At 43.0% G+C, this 11,928-nt stretch overlaps 1 protein-coding gene across 1 annotated transcript in view; it reads left to right on the top strand.

The window, feature by feature from the left end:
* CABLES1 (Cdk5 and Abl enzyme substrate 1) overlaps positions 1–4,886 on the top strand; it is a 70,086-nt gene extending 65,200 nt beyond the window's left edge. The window contains exons 9-11 of the mRNA XM_041477602.1: positions 504–610; positions 1,515–1,722; positions 3,267–4,886. Coding sequence (XP_041333536.1) covers positions 504–610; positions 1,515–1,722; positions 3,267–3,407 — 456 coding nt within the window. The 3' untranslated portion in view covers positions 3,408–4,886. The remainder of the gene's footprint in view (positions 1–503; positions 611–1,514; positions 1,723–3,266) is intronic.
* Positions 4,887–11,928: the final 7,042 nt, after the last annotated feature.

Below are 11,928 nucleotides of genomic sequence, written 5' to 3' on the forward strand. Positions count from 1 at the left end.
ACAGCATTCCTGCCTTCCACTCTACTGAGTGACCTGCCATATAAGCTGGCTACTTACTTTATTATCAATGTATGCTACAGCAGGCAAGGGTTTGTACCTGTGGTTTCTTTAAAGAATCAGCCTGAGCGAAACTCACAATGGGTCTCAGAATCACATGGAGGTATGCACCAAAATCTGGTCATCATATCAGTTATTGTGATGAATTTTTTTTTTGTCTTGCAAGACTTCTCAGGTAGGTTTCATCCAGCCACATTCATCTTAAAATCACTCTTAGCAATACTTAGATGATGCTAATGATCTATGCATTGTTCAAGGCTTGTGCTGAACAGGTCACTTCTTTTGTCAGTCACAAGTAAATAGTTGTCTTAGTTCAGACTTAATTTTCCTGTCTGCTGAAAGTGTTGGACTGACTGGCACATGTTTGTAATTTCTTGCTTCTGGGAATCGAGTGATCTTCTTTGTTACAAACTAAAAGAGTAATTCTCTCTTGACGTGCATTACAGACCACGGTCATAGACTACGTGAAGCCATCAGATCTCAAGAAGGACATGAATGAGACCTTTAAGGAGAAGTTCCCTCACATCAAGCTAACCCTCAGTAAAATAAGAAGGTATGTTGCAAAGCTCCGTAAGGCTGCAATGTGGTGCAGCTGTTTCACATGTCACTGCAATTCCTGCTGTGCATGAGGGGAAGCACAGCACTGATTGATCTTCCAGGAGCAGTGACCAGCAGAGGTGCAGAGTAAGTCAGATGACTGCTTGGATTACTGGGATGAGTAAACAGGATAGAGGAATGTGCAAACATGTGCTGGTCAGGTGTCAAACACAGCATCTAATGGGATGAGGATGAGAGCTGGGCATGCACTGTATTAAAATAGCCAGAAAAATAACCCAACAGAGTCTCTAATCTCATGGCAATTGGCTTAAAAAGAGACTGAGGAAAGAGAAGTGCTGCTTTTGTGCCTTGGCCAGAAGCAAAAAGAGTAGTTGGCTTCACAGCAAAGTTGTAATATTCCATCTCCGTTTCTGGTGTAGCAGGCTAGACATATTGCTCCACTGAAGTAATGATAATTTCATTTGACCCTAGTGGCCAGAAGGACACTGAGCCACACTGCTCTGTAGCCAGACAGGGCTGCAGTACACGGACAGAACTGTCAGTTTGGATTTGACCAGCCATAACCAGCAGCAAAAGCTGCATACAGAGCACCAGTAATCAAAACATTGTTACAAAACAAATGGTATGCATTGAAGGACCTCTGATAAAATATTGTTGCTAAAATTGTCAGAGCTTTTTTGGTTGCTTTTATAGTTTGACACAACTGTCTGTTGGGGCAGTGAGGGTCACTGGTGATGTATAAATGTGCCCCCAAAACAGCATAAAGATATCTGCCCAGTAAATTATATTTTCCCTTCCATTTGACTAAGCAGGAATCTCTGAAAGCATGGCTCTTAGGGTGAAATGAGAAATGCTTTAAAACTAATCTCACAGCATACTTGTCTGGTCTCTTTACTCAGCTTGAAGAGAGAAATGCGCAAGCTTGCTCAAGAAGAATGTGGTTTTGAAGAGCCCACAGTGGCCATGGCCTTTGTCTACTTTGAGAAGCTCGCTCTCAAGGGGAAGCTGAACAAGCAGAATAGAAAGCTTTGTGCTGGAGCTTGTGTTCTTTTAGCAGCCAAAATTGGCAGTGACCTCAGAAAACATGAAGTCAAGCATCTTATAGATGTACGTATCCATAGGTTTCTGGTGTTCCATCTATGTGAAGTGCCAGTGTGTGGTCTGTGCAACTCTGTTAGTCAATGGACATGCTCTTTTTTAGGCTTCCAGATGTACAGCCAGCTAAACATCTTTTTTTGTTACGCATGTTTGTGAAAGTGGTAGTGATCAATGTCCCTGCAGAGGTGTGGGAAGCTTGTTTGATGGGATAGAAGGCCCTGGTGTCAGGTACTGTGAGGTTTGAGATGTATATGACCATCATTTTGTCAATACAAGGCAACAGGTGAACCTTCAGGAAATTAATTTTGCTTTTAATTATGTTTTCAAGAGTGTCAGTAAGGATTCTCCTTTGGGAATTAAATGCAGATGCTAATTTCAGATGGAGTCCAATAGACATTTGTATTTCTTTTATCAAGTTCAGCTTTTGGACAAAAAAACCTAAGGAGGTTTTCCCATTAGAACACCTCACTCCAGATGTTTTTTTGCAGAGTAAGGTGTTTGGTCTTCTATGCAGTCCACAGGAAAGAGGTAACATGAGGGTGTTATACCATAATCCTCTGCAAGCACTGAGGTACCAATCTGATTTAATGCTACAGAAAGTTAGGCTGGTGTCTCGGTATGTGGCTACAACCAGCTCACTCAATGGAAGAAACATGGGATCGTGGATGGGGGCAGGACTGGACTCATGCCCTCCTCCCACAGTCACAGAGCTGGGTTGACAGTCAGTTTGTTAGAAAGCCCTCTGAATAATCGGAAAAAAAATCAGCCAAGTAGGAATTGGAAGATCTGGCCTCTCTTGGTATCCTGAAATGTTGGTCCATAAGACATTGAACTTTGTAGTAAACCCAGTGGGCAGAGAAATAGCAGGCCAGGGAGATCCTAAGAAGAGGATGAGGGGGAAATATCCCTGAGCAACTGATTGTCTACTTGTAGCATCCAAATCCAGTGAAAACAGCAGAGCATATGGGAGGCAGCACAAAAACAACTATAAAACCCAAATCATTCCCCCTGAGGATAGCAGTTTCTATTACTCACTGTTCTTACAACACCTTCTGCCTCTGAAGTATTAAGATCAAATTGTGGCAAAATAATTTCCCCAACAGGGCGTTGTATCACAGTCTAATGCTGAAAGGAAAACTAGTGACTTCAAGCAGTGCAGGAGGTTTTTGGACAATTACAAGATGCATGTCTTCCATTACACAAGTGATTTTGATGTTTGCCTGAAGCTAGGAATTTCCTGTTGCTGCAGTGGTAATCACTGTGATTGTTAGAAGATGTATCTGCTCACAGTGGAATGAGTGAAGTGACAAACATGTTAGAAATAGCAGGGCTGGCTGAGCTCTGTGAGTTCGCCTTCACAGTAAGGATTCGGAACATGCAGTTCACACAGCTCTGGCTTTCTAAACCTAGAGCCATGCAAATCCATCAGGACAGAAGTTTAATGACAGCAGCATGCGTGTTTTGAATAATGCCATTTGTGGGAAAGCTCTAAAAGGCAAACCCTCATTCCATTTTTGTTCATTTATACTTTTTCCCCTCGGCTGTGGTTGCAGAAACTGGAAGAGAAGTTCCGGCTGAACAGGCGGGAGCTGATCGCCTTCGAGTTCCCGGTGCTGGTGGCCTTGGAGTTTGCTCTCCACCTTCCCGAGCACGAAGTGATGCCGCACTACAGACGCCTGGTGCAGAACTCCTAGCGCTGGCTGCCCGGCGGGGAAGGGGCTCCTGACTGTTCCCGCTTGGCTCTCCCAGGCCGCAGTTACTACTGGAAAAGCAAAATCAGACTCCTAACACCTCACTCTCTCTCCCCACCCCCCCCCAAACAGTTTTTCTGGCTACAGGAAATACTGCATCGACTCTTGGCTTTGACGAATTTATGTATTGTTACTTTCTCAAAGCAGGTGAAGACTGAGCTGTTGGTGAATAGTTCACGTGCTGAAACTGGGTGGTGACTGACCCTACCTGTAGGGACTACAGCTATAAAAGTAGGCAAAAATTAGAAGGGCAGCCTCCATGACCACCCCTCTGTCCATCACACAAACCCTGGAAGCCCACTGAGTGCATTCTTGTAGCGCTTTTTCTACAGACCTGCTGCAAATTCCAAGAGAACTTCTTAAAGTGAAAAAGCTTCTAAAGAAGATATCTTCACTGTGTCAAAAAGAATGTGCCAATCTATTTTTGTATCAGCAATTGAAAGTGCACTTTTTCCTGTGGGGTATTTGTGTGTGTATCCGTGTGTGTGTGTGTGTGTGCGACACCGAACTGATCTCAGTCCAGGTGGTTGGCTTAGCTGTTTCCAAGTGTATCAGTTACTGATGGTGAAGATCAAGGTGACCTTACACGTTTACTCCTTGAAACGTAACTACTGGAAAAGTGGCAAATGGGATCATTTTTGGACACTTGGGTTTTTTTATTCTCTGATCTTTCCAACATTGTACCTTTGAAAGGATTACACTACTACTACTGCGAGAGAAGGATCAGCAATTGACCTTAAGTTTTCAGTCATGTTTGTGGTAAAGACGAAAGCATTAGTATAAGATTTCCGTGTCATGTTTTTTAAAAATATCTTGTGTTAAGCCACATGCATATTTTTAACCTTCGCACTTTTCCCACTGTGGAGATGGTTAGACTTGCACTCTGTAGTGTTGTATTTCTGTGCTCTATGTTAGAGTGCGTAATAAGCACATTCATTGTGCTTTATCTTAAAACAGTGTTTTATTAAAAAAAAAAAAGTGTAGGGCTCAGCAATGTAACGGGTGTCTTAAGGCTCCAACAGCAGGGGCATCAGCCAATATACTTCTGGGGTTTTAATTAGGATTGGCTGTGCAAAACCTAAAATCTGTGCCCATTGAGATTCAGGTCCTTTAGACACTGCAGTGCTGGAGTTTTATGGTAAAACTTCTTGCAGCTTCCCTGGTTCTGACTGGACACCCAGAAAGCTTAAAGGCTTTATCCAAGCTCCTGATGCTATATCCACACTAAGCTAATGCCATGCTGATGGATATTGTTCAGTTGCTGTTATCATGTGGGATTCCACCCCTGTCCAATCTTCTCCTGTGCTGGTTCACTTAACAAGCCTTGTCCTCAACATGCCCCACATGGATCTGCTAAAATCAAGTTATTACATTTGTGGTAATTATAAAATAAATAATAGTCTCAACTGTGAGATTTCAGCTGAAGCCTTACCTCTATAAGTTTGGGAATGCTTGCTCAGAGTATGAAAAGGGCTTGTGAGCAGAACATAGAGAAGTGGGACATATCAGAGGATGCGAACACACTAATGCTTACTTTCTTTCACTCTTACTTTAATCAGTTTGATTATTTCTTTCAGTTAAGCCAGGAAACATCCAGTTTCTTTACCAGCTTTGACTCTTTTAAATTTTAGTATGAAGAAAGCCTGCATACAATTGCTCTACAGGATCTAGAAAGGTTACACATCAGGACAAATGGAAGTTTGTTTGATGCTATTGCTCTCCCCCCATTCTAAAGGGGAGGGTGACCATGCTAGCTTACAGTTATTAGTAATACTTACTTGATTACTGATATAGATACATTCCAACAGGATTAGGGAGGAGAGGGTAAAAAGAAAAGTATGCACTTAAACCTTCCCAGTGTAACGTCCCATGTCGCTGCAACCGATGCGTCACTCAGCCAGCTGCAAAGTGAGGGGAGGGGGGGCAATCTTACTCCCTCCTCCTCCTCTTCCTCCTCCTCCTTCTCCTCTTTCTCCTGGCCCCCACACAGCCAAGGAGCAGTGGAGCCAAGAGCCTGGAGTGCACCTGGAGCCTGCGGCTGCCTTGCTGGTTTATTCAGACCAAAAAGGCAGTGGGTGTGGTGTGAACCTACAATCCAGAACAGTTTGTGGGTCAGCTAGGAGGGCTTTCACCCTTGGCCGTGTCCCTTTCCACCCAAATTGTGTATATACATTCAAGATTTGTTTCTGATTGTTGACATCTGTTTCTAATAGCAACCACTCAAGGCTAAGCAGAAGCTTTACCTTTCCACGAAGGCTTCTACCTTTTGCTTTTGAGTCTGATTTTTTTCTTATATTGCTTTATAGCATTGCAGGGAAAAAGCAAATTGTGCTTGCAAGATGCAGACTAAAGAATGACAGTCTTAGAGTAGTCTTTAGAGATGCTATTGAATCAAGCTGTCACATCTTTTGCCTTCTGTGCTGCTACCCAACCCTGATCTACAGTTTACACAGATTTCTGGATGAAATCTGATTGCTGGAGACTTTCTGCTTCTCATTGTTATCGCTGTTGTTTTGGGGGCGGAAAAGGGTTTCAGAGTGATGTTCAGTTACAGTTTGAATGTGGAATAAACACTTAAGGTGGTGATGATGTTGCACTGTTCACTTAGGAACGTATATAAAGCCATATGTTGCTAGATCTCAGAGCACAAAGCTTGGTCAGTACAATTATGATTAGGACAATGGGCAGGATTTGCCCCCCTTTTCTGCCCAACCCTGGGAAAATTCAGGCTGAAGAGGTAGAGAAAATCTGTACCAAACAGAAAACATGTTGATTGTTTTCCTTTGTCTTACATGGCATTGAGTGTTGATTTACAAATGATTTTAGGTTAAACTTTAAATAGTTTGGGAAAATAATCCATTCCATATAACTTCTTCTGTTTTGAAATTATATACCGTACACTCTACCATGCAGAGTTATTCCTTTTCTAAAAAAAATGAATAAAAGTTTTAAAAAAATTGAAAAACTGTTTTTCACCAGTGACAATATGTAAAATTATTCTGTCTCTCATCAGTATGTGAAAAGGGGTTTGGTTTTGTCTCCCCCTGGGACACACAGCTGCTTATTAATAAGCCAGTGGTGGGCTTGCCAAAGGACCCTGGCCGTCTCCTGGTGTTCAGCTCCCTGCAGAGCTCTCACTTCAACATTTTCCATCCATTCAGAATCATAACCTTCTTCCCAGACCACTGGTTTGGGTTTGTTGGGATTTTAAGCACTTCTTTTTTGGCAGCACCTGGAACTGCCAGAAGCAGGGTGTCTGAGTCCCAGCTGTCGGAATGCCAGAGGATGAGGCACAGGCAGGCTCTCCAGCATTTTTTGTATCTCATGGCCCCTTGTTCACAAGAGAATTTGGAATACACTACTTTGGGTTAGTCCAGGTGGTGGTAAAACTTAAAACCAGCCCATGTGCCAGTTGTAGTTCACAAGCAGCTGCTTTCTCTTTGGAGGGTGAAAGTTGTGTTTTGGACATTCATGTGTGCACACCCAATTGCCCACCATGTGTTTGCATTCAAGCAATGTTTTTTACACCTATGACACCCCTTAAATCCAATGCCTGTATAGGTGGTCTCATCAAACACACCCATTTACTTGTAGTTTCATTCCATATTAATAAAATTATGGGAAAGGTTTGCCTCCCTACCTTTACCCATCACCAGAGAGCCACAGCTTTAAATCATATTTGTGACAATGTGAACATTACCATGATTTACATAGACTCCAGAACATGCAAACATAGCGAAAAATACTTGGCAGTCATTTTCCTAAACTACTTATTAACTTGCAATGGCTTATTTGGGATAGTTTCTAACATATCTAATTGATGCAACTTCAGCTAATTGCTCCAGCCTCCTAAAATACAGAGCATGAGACTTGTGTGGAAGCAGTGAGGAGTGGTTTGCTAAGAGATGATTGCACCTTCCCACGATGCTAAAGGATTTTGGCACCAGGCCCCACAATAAACATGTAAAAATACACAAATAAGGTAAAAGTAGTTGAGCGAGGTGAGAGACTGAGCAATCGGAGTTACAATGCCAACATCACTAGCTGAGACTGAAATCTGTCAGGTTGCACCTTTGGGAAGGGAGGAGAGTGTGGGAAGCAGATTTGAACTTAATTTGTTCATCTGCCACTGTAAAATCTGTAGTGAAGAGGGAGGGAAAAAAAGGGAAAAAAGCACCATGTGCATCCTTTCACACAATGTTGTGTGCAAAGCAAAAAGGCCTTTGCAAAACCCTAAACTGATGAGAACCAGTAAAAGGCAGAGACCCCCACCTCAGCCTGCAACCTGATGGTCCAGATGAGCTCAGAGGAGAGCTCGTCAGTCCCTGAAAAAAACCAACAAACATACAACCTGCCCAGACCCAGCAGCAAATACCAGGACCACGAGAGAGGAGAAGCGGTGCTTATAGCATGGTACTGGGAAAGAGCTGGAACCATGATCCTGGAAAATGGCTTGCACACCTTCAAAGCAAGGCAGGGGTGAACCAAGAAGTTGCTGCTGACTCAAGCAGCAAACACATCCTGCCCTTAACAAGATCTAAATATTGGCTGCTATCATACATTGCCCTTCCTACATATTCATTCATCTATCCTGTCTTACACTCCTTTCCATAACCTTGCTAAACATTATCTTAAGCCAGCTAGGACCCTTGCCTCTGTTACACTGTTTAGACGGATGCTCCAGGGCTTAATTCCTCAAAGCTGAAGAAGTCTTCCAGTTTGCAGTCAGATTTCATGGTGGCCAATTTGTACCTTTTTGAATTCATGCTAGTTTTTCATCTAACTTGAAACTGAAATCTCTCCCCTAAGTGAACTCTGGGGTGTGGTGTTCCTTAGCAGAAAACCTTCAGAAAATTCTGGAATTGAGTTAAGCAAGACACTAAAAGGAGAAAGTAGAGGAAAGAAAACCAATCCTCTCCCAGGGGCCTCCAAGTGTAGTGAAGTGTTGTCTTGGTTAACATCAATGGGTACAACCACAGGGGAAGAAGCTGTGCAAGTCAGGTTTTCAGAAACACTGACACAAGACCTAAACTTCCCTCATTTTCAATGCAGCAGCATCCTTGAGGAAGCCCTTATACCCTTCTATCCCTTCTTTCACCCAAAGGGCAAGTTTCTCTCTTCTCCATTGCTTCCTTTTACCAACAGCTGGAGGATTTTTACTCTTGAGAGTTAACTGGGAGAGCAAAAGGATGAAGAGGCAGAAGGGTTTAATTACAAACCAGTACTAAATCACCCTTGTTCAAAAACAAAGACTGGTTTACCAGGAGTGGGTTCTGTTCATTGACTTAGAAGAGGAATATTGGGATTTTCTCTTAGACAGAGCTTTAGCTAAACTTTTCTTTAGGCTTAAGCCTTTCAGCAAGGAAGGGTTTGGAGACATCTAGACTAACTTAAGCCACCTGTTCTTCCCCTGTTGTTGTACCATTTATGTTGCCCACAGGGCTGAACTGTGCTGGGTTTTTACAAAGGGCAATGGCAGTGTTTCACAGCACAAAAATGACAGGCACGACATCAGCTTTTAAACTCCCACACCAGAAGACTAAAAGGACCAACCCTGTACTGGTCCCCAGATTTCTTCCCATCTGTTTGTGTATCAGGAATCCCTGGGAGTGCACAGGTCTCAGCTCTTTCTCCTCATCTCACACTTCTCCAATCACCACATACATCCAAATTAAAATAAAAAGGAGGTAAGATGGCAAATCTCAACATATTTGTATAGTGATAAGAAAAAGAGCAAGCTCACCAAACAGTAAGCACAAGAGTTTCATGCTGATTTGCTCCCTTCTTGCAAGGAATGCTCGTGGCAGTCACTGGCTGGGGAAGCAGCACACTCGTGATGGCCTCCCCCAGCCCTTCACAACTCAACATGCTGTTAATTAAACAGCCACTCTGGATGGGGAGGGAAGATAACATGCCAGAAATAGATTCAGAAGAATTGCAGAGCTGAAGAGTCTGACAGGCTGCGTGAGGGAAGGAGGAATGGTTTGCAAAATTATAAATATGCAGAAAACAACAGGAGGCTGTGGTTTCTAGTGGTATTTTTTGTTGACAACCAAAGAAGCCTGAATATTGGGGTGGGAGTTTTGTTAAAAAAGAAAAAAAACTACTGAAGAAAGTAGCTGTGACATTTTAAAAAAACACATAAGACACTTTTATTTCTAAACTGTTCTCATCCCACTCAGTCAAAAAAGACTGAATTGCTACTATTTGAGTTGGATTAATGGTCTAGACCACACTGTTCCCTCAGAGTCTTGCCACTTGCCAGTACATCTGTAACCAGAAGCCTGAGCCCTAGACATCTTCTTCATGTTGCCCTACATCTGTGAGTGAGAGCTCACAGCTCAGAGCTTCACAGCCTGTGAAGCAATTAACCCCTGTCAATTAAACTGCCTCATGCAGTCCTTTTTAACTGGGAAAGATGCACTTCGGTCCTCAGTGCAGGGCAGGAGTGCACGGTGGGCCTGGTTCCCACCTGGATACATTGGCTGCTCTTAGTTACATGCTGGGATAAGACCTGGCTGTGCACCCACCCACACCCACTCAGCTTCCCTTGAAAAGGAGCCCACAGCACTGACAAGAAGGGAAAGAAGAGATCATCTGTCCATGGTAACATCCCTAGAGGAAAAAGGAAAAGAAGAGAGAACTGAAGCAGTGACTACTCAGTCATCATCATTGTCAACATGACAGCATCATCTTCATCTTCACCTTCATCTCAAGAAGGGGTCCTCTCTTCTCCCAGCAACTGTGAGAGGACTAAGAGGTTGCTGATCAAAAGCACGATTGAAGTGCAACTGTTAGCAACCCTCCTTCTGCCTTCAAGGTCTGAAGTGAGCTGGTTGGAGAGGGCTTAGTCTGAGCTCTGACCTCCCACAATGCAGCCAGGCACTGACCGCACGGGGGCTGCTCGTGGAACACAAGCGTTTCACCAAAACAGCAAAGCACAGACTTACACTTCTGAGGTGGACAAAGTCCAACACATCTCCAAACATCAGTAGGTTGCAATTATGTCAGTCTCTTCTAGTTGTGAACATTTTTTCTAGTCAAAGCTAGACCAACTCCAGCTTAATAAGCAACCCCAAGGCATTTACATCATTTATATGCAGATCTTCCAAAAGCACAGCATGTTTTTGAAAGCTCAATATTTAATGCCTTCCTCCAGAGCAACATCCTCCCATGAGCAGCAGAGACTGTGGTACCAACATCTGGGGTATTTCCATGGGCCAAGATGACAACACACACAAAGCCAGCACTAGAACTGCAAAGTGCTCATCTCCCATGACAGCCCAAAAGGTTCATTCATATTTTCTGAATACAAGACTCTTCAAGCTGCCATCTGGCTACCAGGGCAGCCTGTATATCTGCACAGAATGGAAGTAAATTAAGACAACAACCCAAAATGAAAAAAAAAAAAAAAAAAAAAAAAAAAAAAAGAAAAAATTACTTTTCCTTTTTTTTGTCTAGTACATAATCTTTCATTTCCTCAAACCTGAGATTTATCCTGGCAAGTCAGACCTCCACCAGTCAGTGGAGCATAGGAGGCCTTGCATTCAGATGTACTTTCTAAGGAACATTTCAGATCACAGTTTAAATTATATATTGTGCAGATGCATTAAGAACTAGACCCCATTTCCTCTTTCATTCCATGTTATGTGCTTTTCTCTTGACTGCTGCTGTTTAGGCATCTTATTCACCACCCCCCCCTTTTTTTTTTTTTTTTGTTCACCTTTTATTATTTCAATAAGCACAAAGATAAACAGAAAGGAGCTGATGCAGTGCTGGGAGTTGGGTCTGGCTGTCTGTTTCACATGGTGCATCTGGAGCTGCAGACTCCACCCTTTGCCTGATTTATTTTAAAAGCCTGCTGTGTCCATTAATGGAAAATTGGACCCTGTTCAGGCTGTGATGGTGTCCATGGACAGGAAAATGGAAAGTTTCAGATTAAAGCTGCAGGAGACCAGGAAGAAAAATATCTGGAGAATTTAATTGATGGTGGCAGCACAATAATTGCAGACATATTAAAGAAATGGCAGTCTGTGACCCAAAGCAGATCCTTGGGTCACAAGGAGGGGAGCACGAATGTCTGCAATGCCACAGGGCTATGGAATTAAAATATTCCTCACCAGCAGGAAGTTCAAACATTTTGCAAAACTGAACACATAGGATAGAACCACTATCACTGGGATGTTACAATTGCTAACCATCCAAGTTATTCACCTCTTAAAGATGTGAGACATATCTGATTTGAGAAAGTGGTAGGAATCTTGAAGAAGTCATTCTGCAGTTCCATTAGAATGATGAGCTTAGGGAAGTCACCTTTACTGAAAACGTGATCAGACACAGGGGAAGCCCCTCAAGGCACATGGAAAACATCTACACCTGGGCTGCTGCTGTCCATGGAGCACAAGACAATGAATCAGTGAAGAGACTTTTCAAATCCCAACCAAGCTTAGAGCCTAGCAATGTG

Source organism: Pyrgilauda ruficollis, unplaced genomic scaffold, assembly GCF_017590135.1.
Source record: "Pyrgilauda ruficollis isolate IOZ18807 unplaced genomic scaffold, ASM1759013v1 scaffold41, whole genome shotgun sequence".
Lineage (NCBI taxonomy): Eukaryota > Metazoa > Chordata > Aves > Passeriformes > Passeridae > Pyrgilauda > Pyrgilauda ruficollis.